This window comes from Merops nubicus, unplaced genomic scaffold (assembly GCF_000691845.1).
Source record: "Merops nubicus isolate BGI_N331 unplaced genomic scaffold, ASM69184v1 scaffold23662, whole genome shotgun sequence".
Lineage (NCBI taxonomy): Eukaryota > Metazoa > Chordata > Aves > Coraciiformes > Meropidae > Merops > Merops nubicus.
The window spans coordinates 1256-23394 of NW_008595944.1; the positions used below are offsets into that span (position 1 = coordinate 1256).

Sequence of the window (22139 nt, forward strand, 5' to 3'; positions counted from 1 at the left end):
ATGCTTGTGAAAAAGCCCTTGCAAAAACAGTCAAGATTTGAGAACACTGAAGATAAATAGTGTTCTTCACTGTCAGTCAAGCTCAATGGGTCCACCTCTTGGTAGTATGACAAGCACTATAGGTCACTTTTTAGCACAAGTTGTAGTTTAGGAATAAAAACTTAACCATCCTGTAGAATCTGCCCTCTAAAGACCGCTTATATTTTCATATATAGTTCACTTGTTAGATACAGAAATACTTTATACCTTGTCTAAATAGGACAAAAACATCCTTAAAGAAACCCCTCAGGTTCCACCTTGCGGAATTCCACAGATAGTTCCATTCATTACTCCTGAAATACTTGAGCAGGAGATTCAGAATAATGCATTTTAATGTGGAAATGTTAAGACAATTCCTTAAAACAGATTATCTGTACAGTAACCATTGTCCTTTTTGCTCTTATATGGGAATATTGAGAGGATACTCAGAATACTGGGGAGGGGCGGAAATCAGTCTGCTATCTGAATTTTAATGTTTAAATTTCTACTCTAGTGAAATACTACTCCATGAAGACAAATTATTATCAATAGACTATTATTTTAATAATAAATTTTAAAAGTGACCTCTTTGAAATTCTTGCATTATTTTTGCAGAGATCTCACTATGTATTATGAAGTAATGTATGATAAAATGGTCTCGGGCTGTTTTTGTAAAATGATTTTACACCCCTGGAATTGTTTTACTGCATAGCTTTAAAGACTGCTACCAACTTGTAAAATGATAATTTAAACTGCTTGCAGAAGTACTGTCTTTTGAGGGGGGGAACGTGGGGAAGTGAGAATTACTTTTTTTTTTTTTTTTACGATGCTGTTCTTTCTTCTTGACTCGGTAATTAATTTACATGTTATCAAGAAAGAGTGGTTTATAGAAATCCTTGTGCATTGATTATTTGGTGGTTGGTTGTTTTTTGAGTAGAAAAAAAAAATTGATGTATTTTCAAAATAATATACATGGATCTTTCTTTCTAGCCTCTCCTGAAGCAGTCACCCTGGAGCAATCAGAGTAGCGGCTGGAGCACAGGAAATATATCCTGGGGAGGAATGCATGGCAGAGACCATCGTAGAACTGGAAACATGGGAATTCCAGGAACTATGAACCAGATCTCTCCTTTGAAGAAGCCCTTTTCTGGTAATGTCATAGCTCCTCCTAAATTTACTCGCTCCACTCCATCACTGACACCAAAATCGTGGATTGAAGATAATGTTTTCCGAACTGACAACAACAGTAATACTCTCCTTCCTTTGCAGGTAAGGACTCTTGTGTAACATGTTCGTAGTCTTGCTTAGCATTTTGGCTTCATTCATTTTAAAGGAGAATTAAACAGTGGCTAGAGCCGTGATAATTGATTTGAAAATGGTGTATTTCTATATTATTTTTAGTCCTAAATTGCAATTAATCTAAACATTTTCAGCATTCAGAAATAATGATTCTCATAGTTAATTAAGAATGTTGACAGTCAAGAAGGATAGAAACTGTAGCAGCTTGATGCAGCAATAGAGCAAAATATGGTTAATCCAGCAAGTATTTTCTGCTTATGGTAATGCTTGTATTCTTACAGATCTCATTAGAAATCGAGGGGTTTTTTTGCTTGTCCTCGGATATAGTGTTTCTTACTTTTGTAGATGGCTCCGAGTCTGTCATGGTCATCTTTTACTTGTATTCTAGGCTGACATGTGCATGTTAGTGAGATTTTGTTCCTCCACATTCTAGCAAATTTTGTTACATTTTGTCTGGAAGCCTTATGATTTTAAATAGGAGGGTGTATCTTAGAACTAAGGATCTGGATTCACCTCCTGAATTTAGCCAGTGACATCTTATGTGACTTTAGGTAGGTCACTTAACTCCAGCCTCAGTTACCTGTTATTTTTCCCATTCCTGCCTATATTGATTAATCATAAAGGTCTCTGCTAACAAGAAACATTATTTTTGAATCCAAATCTCAGTTGAAATTGTAACAATTTTTATGTTTTGTGTGGGGTTGTTTTTGTTACAAATAAAGCTTGAGCAAGTTATTTTAGAAATGGTGCATTTTAAAATTAATTCTGTAAATTCTTTAATTTTTGTTACACCTGTGTCAGCTTTGGATTTTCTTACACTGAGCTACTATGTTCTAGCAAAAGTAGAAAATATGCAAAGAAAATAATTAGAATGTTTCTTTCCCTTCATATAAGACTGCTATAGTTTTTACTTTGGTTTCATACAGAGTAACCTAAAAAATCATTAGTGATAATTATGACCATATTTGAGTCTATACAGCTGTATTTGCATCAACTAGCAAGTTAATCCCTATATAGCTGTAGTAGCGGCCAAAGGGTGATCCCTGGGTCCAGATATCCCACTGGAGTTTTTATTTTCTTACCATTGTGCTGGTGGAGTTCCATTTGGTGCAAGAGGCCACATCCCAACTATATCCAGGTGAACTCTGATACTTCTGGTATTCTTGAGGCTAATGGTGACTATTGGAAATACCTAAATTCTGCTCCAGGTGTGTTCATTGGACCTGCAAACTTAATATTTGCGTGTACCTTGAAGACCTGTTCCATTAAGTAGCCTTGCTAGCTGGAGTATCATAGTTGGATAATTTTTGTCAGGGTGGAAAGGTTGGGAAAAAGGTGTCATTCTGCGCTTTCAGCCTGGTCTGTTGAGGAAAACAGGTGACAGATGGGTAGTGCTTTGCAGGGGAGGGCTCTGAGAATAGTTTGAAGTAAACACTGAAATGTCTCCTGAAGATGTTAACCTGAGGAGCAGGGTTAAAAATATTAATGCCCTCATGTGATGAAACTGCAGTGACATATACATCTGAATTCATATGCAGCTAAGCTCAACTTGTGAACATATTTACTTGTTCAATATGCCTTAGAAGTCAGTATGACTAATACTTTGAACTTTCAGAAGCTTCCACAGTGGTCATCTAATATAGATGAACTCATGATTAAACAAAACCCTTGTGCGTTCAAGCTATAAATAGTTTCTATCTAGTAGGGTAGAACTTGCAGTTTAACTTTTATTATAAATCAGATGAATGTTTGCATTTGGGGATTGTTGGGTTTTTTGAAGAGGCAGTATCAAAGTGAGAAGGTGGGCATACGTAATTGTTGTTGGTCTTACCTGTGAGCAGAGGAGCCACCAATGAAATAGACCCGTTTGGCTATATTTATGCTGTAGATCTTAAATCTCCCTTACATGTATGAAGTCATAATTGCAGAACACAGTAAAAATAATCCTCTTTGAAGTGTTGCTGTGTTATCTACTACTATTGTGGAAGCACTAGATGTTTCCGTAAATTAGTTGCTTTCACTGAAGTAGTGGTCTTATTTTTCAGCTATTACACTATCATTGTGGTTAATTCCTTGTGATGACTGTTATATTTTGCAAGTCATAATGAAGAAGTTAAATAGAGCGTGGAGCTCATGCTTCTTTTCAGCAGACGACGCTGTCAAACACCCGTCTTGCTAATTTGTACTCTGCTTGTCTCCTTCCATAAAAGGCTGAAGTATTTAGATTGAGGATTCTTAAAGATACAGTAGCGATTTCAGAAGATACTAAAAAAATAGCAGTAATTAAATGTGTGCCATTTGGAGAGTTTGGCACAAGTCATTTATGTGTACGTAGAAGTTACATATCTTCCAAGCTTCCACAGAGCAACACATCTTGATGTGCACGTTGAGTACACTCTGCATCACTCAGATCTGCAGAACACTTTTCTGCATTGTCACGCATCTTCGTTTTAACTGCAGTAATCACTTTCTATGGCAGGGCACAAAGCACCTCTCCTCTGAACTTTAGCTAGCTGAAGCTTAGCAAATGAAAACAGCTTAGAAAGGCCAGTGTCTTCACTGACTAACTTTCTGCAGATCATTAATGTTCTATTTTTTAAAATGCTGTATATGTTTTGCCAAGTCCGAATGGCATTCCGCGGCGTCAGCTGCTTATACAGTTTCTCTAAAACATGTACCTGGTGCAAACAAGATACATCAGAGGAGTCATACACAACCTCAAAGCTTTTCATTTCCATGTAACGTCTTTATTCTTTGGTGTTTGCATTGATGAACAGTCCCCAGCAGAGACACCAATTCTGATGGAGATGTTTTCTTGGCATTAATATACCAGTGACAATGAATGTCATTGGTGATAACTGAATAAGTAATTGTGTATTACTTAAAGGGATGAAAAGAGATTTTCTGTACTTTATAGTTAAAGCTGAAACATATCCTATGTGGTTAGATTCACAGTGGTTACATTAGTTACAGCCAAGCTGCTTTTGCTTACAGCAGTTAGAAAGGCCATCTCTTGGGGAATTTTCCAAAGTTTGCGAATTCTTGTTTTGTTTTTAAATAAAAAGTAGGGAAACATCGTAGCAACACTGATCTAAACGTGAGCAAATTAAGCCAATAGCCAAGTTCTACTAATGTGACTCACTGTAAGAAGCTTTTCTTCGCCTTCAAGTTTTTAAGATAACACAAACTACATCAATTAAAGGATTTTTTTTCCATAGACAAAATTATGTCTACAAGTTTTAAGTTCTGCCACACTGCTTGCAGCATTATAGCTGCTCTTGTATGGGAAGGATTGCTGCCTTGTACCAGAATCATTAAGGAACAATTAGAAATCTTGTCAGGTATTCACACCATCTAACTTAAGCATTTAATTGAGGAGCCTATTTCTCTCTCCGTAGAGAGAATCTAGGCTCCTTACTTAGATAATCTAATTCTCTGGAAGAACATACCTGGCTCCACTGACCTTATATAGCCCCTGGGAGTCCAGTTTAGGCACTTAGGTGGCATGTCATGGAGTTAGACAATATGAATATTCTCCCTTATTCCCTGATCTAAAGTACAAAAAAAAAAAAATACAGTGCAAAGCTAAAAATATATTTCAAAAATTAGGGACTGTTTTGTTTAGGTTTTTTTTTTAATGCTTTAGTCATTTCTGTAGCCAAAACGCAAGCACAGAAATCAGCCTTTTTGTATATTCATTTTTTTTCATTTATATTCCTTGGATGAGGAAAATAACCATTTGTGTTTTTTTAAATTGCAGTATCTGCTAGTCCTATTTTGATTGCAAGCTTAATGTTTCTTAATATCTTGCAAATAAACTCACTAAACTGTTATAACAGTTTAATAATTCACATCAGTGTTACACATTTCAGTATTTCACTATTTTCATTCTAGTAAAAGCGTTCTATGAATATGAATTTAGTTTCTGTGTCTTTTTTGAGTTGAGGAAATACACTGCATGTCTGAATGTTTTTCACCTTGATTTGTCCTTCCTGTTTGTTCAAACGAACAGTACATGTAATGTTCGTGGCCCTAAATGCTGAGCTTTGTTGTTCTACATTTGAACATGGCTCTCCAGATGGGGATTTGTATGGCTAGGTACCATCTCGCACAGATGTAGGTTTTTCTTTTTCTATTTTTTTTTTTTCAAATATTCTTAAGTTTTCAAAGAAAACAAAACACTTGCAAAGCTAAATGAGTTTTAAGACTGAAGTCAAAATGTTAGTTTCAGATATTTAATTTAAACTGCTGTCATGTTGCATCTGTCACGGTTGTTTCCCTTCAGAGGGTTTCAGATCCTCACTATGACAGTTTTGGTATAGTTTAAATGGCTAATCTAAATGATACAGATATCAGTCAATATTAGATGATGAGCAAGTTGCTAAAGTTGGGTTCTTAATGCCATGCTTAGACTCCTAAATAGATGGCCTATTTCTTCAGAAGTGCTGAATGTTTGGCAGCTCATGTTAAACTTGAAGGTGTTGGTGGTATCTAGTTGCCAAGTTCTTTTAGTCTTCAGGCTACTGTAATTGTCCAAACACTGATTTATAAGCCAGGCTTAATCAGTTCGTTTTTACCAAGGCAACACCTGCTACAGAACAGTGTCTTCAAGACTTTTAATGCAGTAGATTGATTCCCTGGTGCTGATTAAATAACACAAACCCAGCTATTTGAGTCTGAGGACTGTACTGGGGACATCCTTAACTGCAGAAAATGTTCTACTGCCATACTTTATAACTTCAGGATCATCACCTTCATCCCAATAAACAGTATTAGGAGCTGCACAGATGAACAACTCAAAGGAATCAGTTAGCAGAAAGCTTGTAGCTTACTAAGCAAATGTTTTTGACTTTTTATGAACTAAGAATTCTCTCCTACTGTTAAAATTTGCTGCAGTTATACAGCTAGATTTAGAAAAATTCAACAAAATATTTAGAAGCTGTGACAGTATAGCAATGATATATACACTAAGTAGTGTATCTCATCTCATTCTGCCTGCCCAAGCATGGTTCCTCCCCAAGGTAAAATGAGTGTTTGCCAACCCAAGGTCCATCCAAAAGTACATTTACTGTGTGATCATATGTATTTGCATTTAAGTACTCAAGACTACAGATATTTCTAGATAGGAGGTGTAAAGAGAGGGAAGAAGAAGGGAAAGGGGAAAAAAAACAAACAAACAAAAAAAGTACGGAGAACTTGAATAACAACTTTTCCTTAAAATCATAGAATCATTTTGGCCAAAAGAGATGTTTAAGATCATTAAGTCCCACAATTAACCTGAGACTGCCAAGTCCACCACTAAACCATGGCCCTAAGCACCATGTCTGTGTCCTTTAAATAGCTCCAGGATGGTGACTCCAACACTTCCCTTGGCAGCCTGGGCCAACACTTCACAACCATTTCTGTGAAGAAATCTTTCCTAATATCCAAACTAAACCTCCATTAGCACAACTAGAGGCCATTTCCTCTTATCCTCTCACTTGTTTCTTAAGAGAAGAGACTGACCCCCACCTTGCTACAACTTCCTTTAAGGTAGCTGTAGAGAGCAATAAGGTCTCCCGTAATACTCCTTTTCTCCAGGCTAAACAACCCCAGTTTCCTCAGCTGCTCCCCTTAAGATGTTCTCTAGACCCTTTACCAGCTTTACTGCCCTTCTGTGGACACACTTCAGCACCCCAGTGTCATTCTTGTAGTGAGGGGCCCAAAACTGAACACAATATTCCAGTTGTGGTCTCACCAGTGCTCAGCTTATGGGGCAAATTGCTTCCACAGTCCTGCTAGCCACTTTGTTCCTAATAGGAGCTGGCAAGCCGTTGGCCTCCTTGGCCACCTGGATACCCTGCCAGTTCATATTCAACCAGCTGCTGACCAACACCCTGAGTTCCCTGAGTTGCTGATGGAGTATGAACTGGCAGTGTGCCCAGGTGGCCAAAAAGGCTGCCTTGCCCTCTTCTGGGCAGCTTTCCAGCCACTCTTGCCAAACCTGTAGTGTTTCCTGGAGTTGTTTTGACGCCAGCACAGGACCTGGCACTTGGCCTTGTTGAACCCTATACAGTTAAACTTGGCCTATTGATCCAGCCTGTCCAGATCCCTCTGTAGAGCCTCACTACCTTCAAGCAGATCAACACACCCACCAAACTTGGTGTAGTCTGTAAACTTGCTGAGAGTGCCCTCAGTCCCCATGTCCAGATCACTGATACCAATATTAAACCTAACTGCCACCAGTACTGAGCCCTGGGGAACCCCACTTGTGACCAGCCACCAACTGGTTTGAGCTCCATTCACCACCACTCGTTGGGCCCAGCCATCCAGGCAGTTTTTATCCAGCAAAGTGTGTGCCTTTCTAAGCCATAAGCAGTCATGTCTTAATTGTTCAGTTATTTTTTTTTAGATATTAATATATAAATCTTCTAGATTTGCCTCATAAGTCAATCCTGCCAAGCCTTTACTCAGCTCCATAATATGTCTAGTTTCTTTCCAGTTTATGAATGTATATTCTTGAGCTAAAGTACTCTAGTATGGATACTGCACAAGCTATTGGGATTTTTGTCTGTAAATGTTTGTGTAGTTGGGAAGTAGGTGTGTCTTTGCACAGGACCTGTTCTTGGTGCATTTTAGGCTCAATTTAGCTAGATTACACTGCTGATTGTGTTGTTTTCACTGTAAAACACTTTTGCTGTCAGGCTGACCCATCACAGATGTCTACCAAGTATTATAGTTCATCTTTACCACTAATGACACCATGGAAAATAACCAAGCAATTTCATGTCTCTGCTTTCAGCCCTCCTCCTTGTTTTTTTTAAATGGAGCTAAAATTGTAGTTGTCATATTAAGTTTCTTATTTACTCTAGTTACGGTTTCAATAAGGGGCTTATATCTTCATTGTGATTAATATCTTCATTAAAATGAGAGTGACTTGAAGTTTAGATGCTATAAAAGTGGTATTTTTGAAAATATAATTTACTTAATGTTAGCAGTGATAAACTAATAATTAACACAGAATACTATGTTCAGCTACTTCAAATCTGTGAGTATTGCTAAACCAGCTGCGATTTCCTACTCTTAGAACCCATTTTTATTCAGGACAGTTTTTAAGGTGAAAAAATGGAACTCATTTGCATTTTAATTTATTTTTTAAAAGTTTCTTTAGTTGAGCTTTTAAAATTTAGTTAATTCAGTCACATCAAAACTACAGTGTTTTTTGCAGCCAGCTAAAACTGTACTGACTAGAAGTTTTATGACTTTTGTTTCCAGCCCCCCTCAGATGGTGCTGCATTTCTTTAAAAAATGAACGGATGTATGTAGAAGCATATTTTAAAGATATTTATGTTTACTGAACTTAGTTCCTATATTAGAAGTCTAATTTTTTACTTCAAGTAGTCCTGCAGATCAGTAGTGTAAAGCATGAATCCAAAATCAAAATAGTTTAATTTCTTAACTATGAGCATCTATTTTTAGTGTTTGCAGTTAAAGATTAGCAAAATTGTATTCAATTTAACAGCTCTTGTCCTTATATTTGCTTTATGTGTAAATGACAATATATAAGCTTTGAGATATAACTCCACAGAGTTTCTGCAAATGCTCAGACAGGATAATATTTGCATAAATTGCATGGATATATTTAGAAACGCTAAAGAGATTGTGCCAAGAAAAATGGTTTGTCCAAGAATTTAGTGTTGAAACTTGCTGTTCAGAGAAAGCTGCCCTTCTCACCTCCATTCCACATTTAGATGTATTGGGAGAGAACTTCTGAAATGTGCACTCTGCAGATGTGTTCTGTGTGACGTTGTCAAGAAGTCCTTGTACAACTGACTGTATCTATGGGTAGGACACAATGCTTCACCAAGGTTGTGTAAGCATGTAAAAATTCAGAAATAGTTACCACTTTTCTGTGAACTTTCTTACATAGTCTTAACCTTTAAGCAGAAATGACAATCTGTCACTTAGCCATACACCTCTGAATCTCTAGTTGTACCAAAACCACGTTTTCAGTGCTGCTGTGTATGAATGCAGGTTTGATTCTGGTATGAAAGTGTAGGTCACACAGGATTCAAATATTTATGCAGTTAAAAAGAATTAAGAAGTGACTGTGAGAATTTGTAGTGCTTGAGGGAGGTTAACTATTGGCTCTGGGGAAAAAAAATCAGCATTATGTTGTGACATTCCACGGAGATATGGACCTTCTGACACAGCAAGAGTTCACATGCTTCTTAGCACAGGGCTGATGAGCCACAGAGGTGAGGGATATGCAAAATATTTTACAGGAATTCAGCCTACACAAAGGGGCTTTTGGAGTCGGGATGATACAAAACTTGTTTTAACGTATACACTTACATACTAATGCCTTTGTACTACTGATTATCTTTAGTTTCATTATTTCAACATGGTTGATAATCAGTTATCTTCTGAAAGAACCTGAAATTTCATTTAAAGCAACATGGAAATAGTTTCAGGAGTTCAAACTATTTCAGTGTTGCTTTAAAGGAAGTTCCTGGTTGTTTTAGAAGATAACTGATTATCAGCCGTGTTGAAATAATGAAACTAACGATAATCCCAAGAATTAGGACTATTTCCATGTGCATGGAAAACTGTCTAAACCCATCATATTCCATGGTAGTAGTTTCCATGCTTGTCCCAAAGAGCGAGGAAAATCACAGTGGAAGTTTTCTGATTGAATGGAGCATGCTATAGTAGAACTGTACTTGTTCAAACCGTTGTGGATTTTCTACAGCAGAACTTTCCAGAAAATCTTTGCTGATGTGGCCTACATTATTTAATGACCTTTACGTTTTGCTTTGAAATGAAAACTTCATATTCACTTAGATGATAACTGTGCTTATTAACGATATATATGTATTTGGGGAGCACAAAGCAGTGTTGTAGCATTCTAAAGCCTAGTTACACAAAGGTTTAAAATGAACCTTGTACCCAGAGAATTATTCACTCCGTTTGAGATAGTTAAATTTCAGATATTGTTGCTATGTAGTATGTCATTCATCAGTGTGAACTGGAATAGATGTTAAAAATTTGGAGCACTATCATGTGACTGTGACCCAAGTTCACAAATGGATAGCGTGATGTGGGTAGTGAGAGAGCAGAACACAATTCCCATATTTAAATCCTGTGTTACTTTATTCACAACATTTTTCATTTTATACAGTGCATGCTTATTGCATGTTTCCACTTCCAGAAATTAAGTCATACAATTCAAAGAAACCCACACCACACCCCCTTTTAATAGCTTTGTAGACATGACTTTGCAAAGTGTAAAGGGGTTGGGAAAAGATTATTTCTTCTGCTTCCAGCAGTGCAAGACCTTTCACTTTGGATATACAGAACTTGCAAACCAGAATGATGCAAGGGTGAAGTTAGGATCATTGCAGCATGTCAGCCAGTGGAGCAGTTCACGGATGAATCACAAATACATGTTATGTGTTTTACTTTTCTGGTTTCCAGAGCAAAGTTAAATTTAGAGTGGTGTCCATTTGCCAGATAGTCAGGTGTTATCTCAACATATATGTATAGGAGTTATCAAAAAATAAATAAGAAAATCTTATTTAATGAGCCTGTAACAAAGATGTGTCACACAGTTTAGTCCAGTTTTTATCAATACTAGTTCTTTTCCCTTGTTAGCTACAGAGGTAGCAGAACATGTTTTCTGTTTATTCAGCATTGGTTTTTGCAAGAGCACTTACTACCTCCCAAGTGCTGACTTCAGCTGAATTTAAGATAAAAAAACTGATGAGATACCTTCAGGATGCTAGGCGACAGAGGGGAGCAGATCCAGCTTTGTCACTCCTCACACCTTCTATAGAAAGCAAATTTGCTATGGTAAGCAGGTTCTTTTCGTTGTGCTATTGAGAAACAAACCTGCAAGGGCATGGAAGCAAATTAGTCACTTCCATTTCAGTCTGCTGCTTCTCAGGACAACCAGAGAACTGAATGAAGGCCAAACAGTCCCAAAAGAAGGTTGCTGTGAACAAAAAATAGTGCTGGTGACTTGTTGGCACTCAAGCTGGTTTGAAGATCACCTTGCAAAGTCTCAATGGCGTTGGTCTGGGACATACAGGAGACAAGAGAAACCTACTTTTTAAATTTATCATTAAAATTATCTAAGGGCTTCCAAAAAAAAGAAAATAAAGGATCTGAAAAAATGAATGTAACAGGTCACATAACCAACAGGAAGCCATTGCTCTTTATAGTTGTTCATGAGAGCTGAAAAAAAGGCTTTTCCCTCTTCATCTCAATGTTGTATCAAGTTGACTAAACTTTATAAGAAAGACGAAAGTAAGATCTTAGTTTTGTCATGTCTTGTTTTGCAAAAGTGTTGCTAAATTCACAGTCCTACTCATAGAAAACATCTGTTTTGAAGCTTGCTTTTTCTCCCCCCATACATGAGTAATACCTGCTTGCTGAGGGACATAGTTTGAAATTAGTCTGTTACATGCTGAACTGTCACGGAAAGATGTGAGCGTGGCTCAGATACCTTCTGTCCCTGTTCTACATGTACTAAGTGAATAGCTGCATCTTTAGTGAATTTTAGTGGTCATGGGTTGTGTGTGGTGTATTTCATCCTACTCCTGTTGAATTATTCCTGTGCAACCAGAGAGAAGACAACAGTAAAATTAAGGAATAATTACAAGTTTCCTACAAGTGCCATACAGTCCACCAAGAAGCTTTGCAAGTAGAAGGGATTAAGGTTTTATGCAAATTGTTTTCAGTCTCTGAAGGTAGTCCAGAAAGACTGAGGAAGTGAGAAGTCACCTTTTTTCTCTCTGTAACTTGGGTGTATTAGAAAACATGGGAGAAAATGTCTTTGTTGAACATAAAATCAGTGAAAACACTTATGATTTATTACAATAACTTTTATTACTTTCAGTAAAAATATTTACAAGACATCATGGTAACCCTTCTTAATCTTCACGTGCAAAAAAAGTGTTCTCTGTAAGACTGATAATCTATCAGTAAGCTTTATAACATTTTACTTCTGTAGTTTAGCTTTAATTTTCCAACCTTTAACCATTTAGTGCTGACCATTTGTAACTCAAGTCTCTGTGAGCAAAGGGTCTCAGATTAATCACTCAGAAGCCAGAAGTACAGTCTCAGCAGGGGTCTGAGGGCCCATATAATGTACTTAGACAAGTACCAAGAAAATGCTCTCATTCATATAAGGTGACTGCCCTTCTTGTCCTGTAGTTCCCCACCTTACTCACTATTTAACTTCTGCATGAAATGAAATTGAGCTGTTACAGACATTAGTCTCCTTCATTAAACAGCCTAATGCTTAAATCTGCTGTGGATCACGAGGACTGATTCAAGCAGTTCTTCAGAAAGAAACAGGCAATCAGAGGCTATCAAAATGCATATGCAGAAGTTCTTCATAATGCATCTCTAATTTTATATTTGGATGCTATTTAACTTACTGTTAATAAATTTGGGTATCTTGAGCTTTTTTATTGTTGTCCTTCTCCATAGTGTCTTAGTGTACAGCCTTAGAAGTCACCTTTGTCTATCACGTTTCCTGTTAAAAAGTATAGAACTTGTATTCCAATACTAAGGATTTTGTTCTCTTTTAGGATCGAAATAGAATGTATGACAGTCTGAATATGCACTCTTTGGAAAACTCCCTTATTGACATTATGAGAGCAGAGCATGATCCACTTAAAGGTATGTTGCTATGCTAAATTAAGAAAAAAGGGTCATCCATTCTGCATATTTGAATTAATACTGATTGCTAATTTAGATTCTAGCTTCATATTAAAACAGTGAATGAATTATTTTTTGAGGTCACATGAAAGATCAACTCAAGCTGTATTGTATTGAAAACATTTGTTTACAGTGGTTTTATAAAACTTCAGCTTTAGTGTCTTCAGAGATTTTTCTCCCTCTTACCCCCATACTTCCCTCCTTTCTAACAAGATATTCATAGTTTTATTTGAAAATTATTTGTCTGCTCTAGGAAATCCTGCCTGAGTTTGTAAACATGCACTGTCCTGTTAAAGGGAGCCAAAAGGGCGTGTGAGGGGAATCAAACCGCTAACGTGTTGGCCTCTTAATTTTCCCTTTCTTTGCAGTGGAAGCTGAGAAGAAAATTAAGTCCACTGATAAATGCAGGTTTTTTTCCTTTCAAATATTTTTTTTGAAAGCTCGTGGAGGATAATAATGCATTTAATTGTCCAGTTTGTCTGAGGAAGTCCAGAAATAGCCTTGGCTTTAGAAAGCTGGTTCCTCTTACCCTGGGCTCTTAACCTGCTGGGATCTGTTCAAATCATTTGTCACAGCAGTAAGCATATAGCTAATATTTATGGGCTTTGATTTTAACTCCTCTATTCACTGTACATTAACTCACTCTTTCAAATTCTGTTTTTCCATACTTAAGAGGTATTTACTTGTTGAACTTTGGGGCAGGGAGCCCAAGCCATTTTACTTGGCCTAATCAAATGTTACTTAATTTGTGGTATTATAATTAGACTAACACGAACTTTAAAATTATCTGAAACTTCAGGCTTGCTTAGCTAAAATAAAGTCTCTGTGTTGAAGCAATTGAAAAAAAATTTTCCTTTTTATGCCATTTACTCCCACCCATTCTCCATTTCTAGAGGCTCCAATATTACATTGGCATATGAGGGTCGATGTTCTCCTAATCTGAAAGACTCTTTGCTCGAGTCTGTTCATGCTTCTCTTAAGATCTGTAATCAGTTTGAAGACCTGAAATATTCAGATAGCATGTGTCACAAACTGGTACCGAAGGGGCACCGGCTCAGGCCGTTTGTGACTTTAATTAGGAAAAAAAGGACTGAGGCCGAGACGCCCACGTGGCACTCGCCTCCCAGGGGAAAACAAGTCGAAGCCCCTCACTGCGCTCAATAATCAGTGTTGAGACCAGATATAGATAGATAGATAGATAGATAGATTAGTCCGAAAACAAAAATTTATTCCGGTAACAAAGAAAAAAAATAACAGTATTGTAAGATATACAGCGTAAAGCCAAAAGTTTGTAGGGTTTTTTTCAAGCCAAAATCTCTACAAAGCATCAGTAAGTAGGTAGTATTTAGTTAGCCAGTTAATTTTCATCTTCTTTAGAGTGGAAGTTAAATTTTCTTACATGTTCTTAAATCTGATCTCGTTTCTTACTGCCTACAGAGAATTCATTCCAGTTTTAACAGTTTTATCATTTAAGACTATTATTAAATTCAATATCTGTGTATTCTGCATGTTTACAAAACGTTACTTAGTAACTTAAAAGAGTTGGGTAACTGTTCACAAGATTCAGGTGGTAACTGCTATGGACAAAAGCATGCATATGTCACCAAAGACAAGTTAGCTAGGTAGATCATCCTTGTTTCAGTGCATTGGTGCTTCAGTTTGTCACGCCCAGGTGGTGACTAGTTGTTCTTTGGTTATCTGAACCCGAATCTACCACCAGGAGGGATATTAAAAGCTAAAGCTACTCTTAGGCATACAGTTAGAGAATGCAGACCTTCTATTGCAGTATACTGTCATGGGCACCTCTGACATTCTTAAAAACCGGTTGGTTTCTTCACTTTTTCCATGCACGTTGACATGCCAGATGGAAATGGTTGCTCTGTTCCCCCTACAATCTCACCATTTTCATTTTGGCTTTATAATGCAGAAAAAAACTTCAGCAATCACAGAAAAGACCCATTTTTATTTTTAATCTCTTCATATTTCATTATGTTACAGTAGACTAAAATTGTCTTTCCAATAATAATTTTTCAGTGAGAATAAGACAAAACGTGTAACATTGTAAAGTTAATTGGATTTATACCTAGACCCTTTACAAAAACTCAGTAAGTTATTCTGTGCTTTCTAGGGACATGAGTATATGGTTTCAGTCTACAGTTAATAGATTTTTTTTTTTTTAACAGTTTCACCATCATATTCTTGCAGTGTTAAATTTTATGTTAAACATAAAAGTGCTAAGTTTTATGATTGAACTTAAACAGATGGAAGCCATAGGTAGTGATGAATTCAAAGGAAATCCTTTTTTTGTTTGAGTGCCAGAGAAAAGTGCACACACTAACTGAATTTAAATAGAGTAATTGTGTGCTGTTATTTAAATTAAGATTTTTTTCTCATTGGAAGTTATTATTTCAGCTGAAACAGCTACGTTATTAGCAGTTACACATGAGAAATGTTTCTTGCTGCCTGAAAATGGAAAGAGATCACATCCTAGAATAACCTTTTAATTCCTCTCTACCCATCTTCTGTTCAGTCACCATTAGTTGGCATGTCTGTAATTTCCTAGCAACTTTTTTATTTTTCTGCAAACCATGAAACACTAATTTTGTCATTTCAGTTTCTGTGGCTTCTCACCACAGAAAATCTGGCATTCAATTAAGAACCCATCATATTTGCTTGCAGAATGCACATGATTTGGGATGTTATTGTTACTTATTGATATATAAAGTACTTCATTGTCATAAGAATATTCTCTAGTCACAAAATATTATTTAGTTACAAGTTTTGAAGTGAATCTAAGTGCACTGCAACAATGCATCTTTTATATCTGACCACAGCAGTAAAATGAAGTCTCTGGAATTTTAAGCACGTGTTTCAGATTTAGCTGCTTACAATATCTGGAGTCTGACTAAGCATCTTGTCTCAGGTTTTGCACAATGCAGAACAGACAGTGTGTGTACTAGCCCACAGCTTAATCTATGCATTTCAAGATCCATTTTAGAAGTAAAATTTCACCTCTCACTTTCATAAAGTTTTTTCAAGTTTATTTCAAATATGATTCACTGAAAGCTAAGTTTAGGCCTGCCAAAAAGCTGTTTATAGATGCACAGGTTCATCTTCACATATACGAAGTTCAGTCATTGCTACAGACATGATCAAAAGATGTAATTTGTAGTTTTCAAGAAGACTTTTTTTAAAGGTAGGCTAATAGAGAATAGGTACTTGACTTCACTAGTCATTGCAGCAGAAATATTGATTATACTAAAACTAATCTTTCCAATGCAGCTTTCTTGAAATGCATGTCACCATAAGACATTAATGTTTAAGATTATCCTATCCAATCAATGGAATATAAACTGAAGTTAAAGTTAAAAGAAGTTAAAATACATTAATTCATTTTTACATTATCGTTCTTAAATGCACTCTTTATTCTTTTAACAGCCCTTAAAACTATTTTGACAGAATTACAATACTGATAGCCTGAAATACAAGAGAGTTGGTGATGTAGTTCATTTCCAGACATATCTCTTGTGCACTTGTATTTTTTTTTCCCTTCTCCTCACCCAAATACCAATGCTTCTTGATGACAAGATGTAGAAAGCTAGACATCTCAAAGAGGATAGCAAATACATTTGGGCTAAAACAGACTATGGTTATATTTTCCATGGAATATGTATGGCTTACCTGTGGGGAAAAATAGCTGTGATGCACTTTAGAAGTTTATGTTGCTTTTTCTTCGTTTTGTTTTTTCCTTTAAATTGGTTTAGTTAAGCTTTTCAGCTACCTCCTGGCACACACTTGGAGAAGTTAAAAGCATTGCTGACTCAGTGACACCATTAAGAACACTTTATTTCTTTGCATATGGTAACTTCAGTTTTCAAAGAAATTTAGGTTATAGTTTGCAGTCTGAAGCTCTAAGGTTTAAAGTGACACCATTGCTTCCCAGAGTAATTCAAATTGCAGGCAGAGAAGAGTTTCTGAGGCTGAACAAAAATATACTGAAGGAAAAACTTCGCTCTTGTCATATAAAAAGCTTTGTAACTGTACATATAGGTAGTTTCCTCTTTGTCGCAGAAACTTTGTGATAAAAGAAGACATTTAAGACTGGTAGACTGATTTGCCTGAATAGATCAACTATCAGAGAACAACAGATTTGGCCTTGTTATGACTTATATAATTCTTACGCAAGCGTTCAGAAGTGTAGTATCTAAGAGCTTTCTGTAACTAGGTGTTGTCCAAACATGGTTTTGTGCTGTTGTCCTAACGACACTGATTCAAAAACTGAGCTGTCTGAAACTGCTGCAAGCGTCAGCCATTCACCGGTCTGTTAAAGTAGTTTGGGAAAAAACTTGACTCGGAAGGTTTTTTTCTTCCAGTCAGGAGATCTCTTGAAAAAAGGTAGGAAAGGAATTTGTGATTCTTAGTCTTTAACCACTTCAGACTTATTTAAAAAAAAGAGGATGGAATAAATATGAAATACCCAATTTGTGAAACTGAGTCAGCAGTGTTTAACGCAGTCATTACACTTAAATCTATCCCAATTTAACTGTTTAAATAGGAACAGAAAGTATGCATTTCCAGAAAGTAGATATTCATATGCTTTGAAATGAAAAATTAGTAAGAACTACTATATCTGTATGCTCAGAAAAAAAAGCTTACAGGAACATTTAAATTTTCATTGCCATATTAGTAATGTGATATTACAGAAATGTGGCTAACACTAAATTTGTTACTCTTTTCTCATGGTTTGGATTAGGAAGACCTTTAACTGGATTTACTGGAGAGACTGGCCCACTAAAATCTATTTACAAGCTTTTTGGTTTTTGCTGTCCTTTCAGAAGAATACACTGTGAGAAACTGAGATCAGGCGGTTCTGTGAACCTTAATCACATTTAGATATGGAAGAGGGGGGTACATTTAATAGAACTCTAGTTGCATAAGAAATGTCAAACATACCTGCTTCTCCACAGCAATACTATTTTGAAATTAGTCCTACTGTATGAGAACTACTCATTAGCAGTAACATGGTAAAGTTGCAAGTTCAGGTTTGCACAGTGAAAATTTCTGTAACATGAGACTGTGATACAGTGCTGTAATATTAGGCATTGTATTTGTTCCAGGCAGCAACCCGTTACTAATTTTGGATGCTTTAGAGCTAAGTTCTGTAGATAGCCAGTGAAGTGATTACTTTTCATTTCTCAGGAACAGAGCAGCTCTATTATTTAAATATTAAATATTTTCTAATTTGTAGTTGATTTAAACTTCCTAGTTTTATATATTACTTGCATTTTATATATTACTCAAATTACTTTCTTAAGCAGATGGAGGCCACTGGAATTGCTAGAATATCTATTGAGGGGTTTCTACGATTCTAGATGACTGACATGGAAGTCAGATGGGATTAGGTGGGATCTGTGGTGAAGGCAGTTCTTAAAATGGTACATTTAAGGTTTTCTAAATGCATCGAACACCATGCAGTGAAAATAGCTGACTGAAAGGAATATGTGATAGAAGCAAGGTAAATTGTTATAAGATAGTGCACCCATCTTCTGTATTTTATATACTGCTATTTTAGATGACGTTTAATATTGTGTATCTCCATTTAACTAGAATGATCTGTTAAAAAAATAGTGTAATCTGAGCTTTGTATAAGGCTGATCGTGTATGCAGTTCCAGGGAATGAAGCATTCTGAATTTGTGCATCATTAAATTCATGTGGACACCCTAGAAACACTACATTTTGCTTCAAGAGGTTAATCTGAGGAATAAGAACCTAAGTTAATGTATCAAATAGCAGTCATTGTATTTTGAAAAAAGGAACCTTCTGTGTCAAAATTTATTTTAAGGTTAAGTCCCAAGTACTAGACAAGGTAGTAAACATAAGTATTAAGTTCACCAGAATGCAGTAATACAAAATGCGTACATAGTACTAAGTATGATTTCATTTAAATAATCATGTAAACCATGTTTCAGCTGCAGTTTACTTGTGAAGCTAGAGGGGGAAGAGGCAAAAGACTGCAAAAGTTGAGTTGTACCCAGAATGTCCTATCTTCTAAATCAGTTTTCCTCTCTGGGAGTTAACACTGGTGGGCTTCTCTCTCCTACTAGGCCTTAAAGCTGATCTTTTTCTGTAGCAACTACAGAGGGGGAAAAAAGTATCTTTTGTCTCCCTTGCTGAATAGGAAAAGAACATAAATATATACAGACAGGGAGAAGGACTAGTCTTGAACCTACTTTAGTCCGTGGCAAGATAATTTCTCACAATTCCTATTGTTATCCCAGATAGATACAGCATTCTGATTTGCAAGAAAGAGCTCATATTGTTGCAAGTATTTCTATAGCACTCTATATGAACAGTAACTGTAAATCTTTTAAATTCCTTGCTGTTAGGCAAATGAGTATTACCTTTATAGAATGAAGAACTAAGAAGTGAAGCAGTGACTTGTTAGACACCAGGCTGAGCAAACCAGTGGCAGGTCCCAGACTGCAATTTAAGAATGCCTTGTTCCTAGTTCTTTTCCTATTATACCAGCATGCATTGCTACAAGTGCACAATATTTATAGTTCCAAGAAACGTTAGGTAAATGTTCAGCATGAGAGAAAAAATGTCTTCCATGTTATAGCTGGACATCTTGAAGATAAATGTGAAGACAGAGGCTCTTACAAAGATTTTTGTTTATCATTGTGCCTAAGCCTGCTCAGAAATTCTCTTGGAAGTTAGAGAAGACAGCAGAGTCCTTTTGGGTGGCATTCCTCTGCTCTTTTCCAGGAGGCTGCCCTTGCCCTTCACTGCTGTCTCCGTACTTTCAACTCCCAAATCAGATAGCACCTACTCTGCAGGTGTTCTGAAACCATCCGTTCTTATAACGATGAAATCCATGGGAAAAATAACAGCACATGACTGTGTAAAAATCTTTTTGCCAGAATGCTTGCAAATAATAAGGCTGAATAAAATATCCTAAATTATCTTCATCTTGCTCTTTTGAAGTTTTGAATGTAAGAGTTCATAATGTATGTTTTTTTCCTGTATGTTTTGGAAAAAAAATTATCATACTGGTTTCTTAAAGGGGAAGAGAAAAACTTAAACGTAATTACATATTTTCAGCAGCAAGGTTTTTTTATTTAACCCTAGAAGTGTCCCTTGGGATACAGAACTACTGTTGCAAGAAATTTCCAGTCTTACTGTTCAGCACACAGGCTTACCAACACTAGGGGAAAAAAAAAGCTATGATTGGAATTGTTAGACAACCCTAATATATAGATTGCTGATTTGTTTTTTTCTTTTTTTTCCCCCTTTTTTCCCCTCTGTCTCTTTTTAGAAAGAGTGAGCCTTATTAGGGTATGATGTGTCTTATTAATACTTACATCTTGCAAGCCATCTGCGTTTATGTTCCCCTTCAAACCTGTGTGAGTTCTAAACACCCATTGTTTCCAGACTGTATTCTTCTTTACACCTTCATAAAATTCTCATTTTCTCCAAAATATTTAGATGTTTAAGTTACAGATTTTTGTGTATATACTTACCAATTATAAGCAGCAAGAGTGTTTGAATAGCAAGATAGATGGAAAAGTAGCTTTTTGCACATTAAAGCACACTTTTTCCAAACACAGAAACTATTGTAAATGTCTCTCTAGGTCAGTGTGTGCTGCTGGTATGTTTGCAGCTTCCTGGAAACAGAAAACATCTCCTTTAAAAAAAAAAAAACAAAAACAAAAACACAAACAACCTAATTTGTAGTGAACAGACATTTCATCTGTGTATTTTAAACCATTCATTTAACTATTAAAAATATAACTTTCCACCACTAGAGTAAAATGCAATGCTTGAAAAAATCTAATGTCCGGATAGGAGGTTTTCATGCAATTTTTTTTCAATATAAAATGGTGAAAATGTTATCTATCATGTTCTTTAATTTTGTGGATTCTGTAGATAAACCAGTCCTCTACTTTTGCTAGACTTACTGAAAAATACTGCATACAATGGTTACCTATAATATATCAAGATACGCTCATAAATTGGTTAATAAAATTTTAATGCCTTAATTCCTATTAACATGATTTGTCTAAAATTGATTCAGTAGAAAAGCACTAAACTGTAGAAATGCAACTCTGTTAAGCAATGTGCATGGTACAGTTATTCATAGTCACTATGAAAGAGAAGACTAAAGCAGTCAGCACTATTTCTGGGTGTCATGAAACAAAAAGTGGCTTTATCCTATTGGAGCTGATCCCAAAGCACATTGCAGATCTTATGACCAGAGAATTAAGGTTAAGAAGTCTGTTCTTGTCAGCTTTAACTTGGGTCAAGGTTATTGTTGGTTAATGTGCTTGGAGTTAAATATTAGCTCTTTACTTCCCTTAGGCAAACTGGAAATATAGTTTATATTTAAATTCTAAGCAGTGATTTTTCATTATTTTTTTTTCTAGCGTAGTAGCTAAAACCTCTGCTTTTGTTTTGTTCTTTGGTTTCTGTTCCCTTTAAGGTCGCTTGAGTTATCCACACCCAGGGACTGACAATCTTCTGATGTTAAATGGTAAGTGCTAATCTTGTAACAGTTTCTAATTATCTCTAGCTTAGCTTAAATCTGACATGTTGGCATAAAATTATACCATTATATTCTGTTATTGAATTACTTGCCTCTAGTATTCAACACAGAAAGGACTGTTGCCATTTTTGAGAGTTGAATGGCAAGAGCTAATCTTGCCGCAGCCTTTCATTATATCTAGCTTATTTGAAACCTGAAATGCTCATAATGATGCACTGTTCTTTTTTGTTCTCAAGCAAACCAGTGGTTATGTTCTCCAAAGATCTACTAGAATTCTGTTACACCGAAACAGGAATTAGAAAAATAAGGCCAGAAAAGCATGCAAAGGCATGTTTTTCTTTCTTGTATAAATTAAGGATTAATTAGATAATTTGATTACTTTTATGTGAAATAACATTTTATTTTTCTGGGGCGTTTGGAACTGGTTTTGTCAAATAAGTTTCTAACTGCAAAATATGCTGAAGTTAGAGTTCATGTTCATGTTCCTCTCCCAGTGGGTCAAACTTCATGAACATCTGCTACTCAGTGAAGGCATGAACTTTAGCCTTTGCTCAAGGCTAAAGAAGGAAGGAG

General features: G+C 36.1%; 1 protein-coding gene across 1 annotated transcript in view; it reads left to right on the forward strand.

The window, feature by feature from the left end:
* Positions 1 to 1008: 1008 nt before the first annotated feature.
* CPEB2 (cytoplasmic polyadenylation element binding protein 2) overlaps positions 1009 to 22139 on the forward strand; it is a gene marked incomplete at its 5' end in the record, with an annotated part of 47565 nt that continues 26434 nt past the window's right edge. Inside the window, 3 exons of the mRNA XM_008936244.1 lie at positions 1009 to 1287; positions 12894 to 12984; positions 21504 to 21554. Of these exons, the coding sequence (XP_008934492.1) occupies positions 1009 to 1287; positions 12894 to 12984; positions 21504 to 21554 (421 nt within the window). The remainder of the gene's footprint in view (positions 1288 to 12893; positions 12985 to 21503; positions 21555 to 22139) is intronic.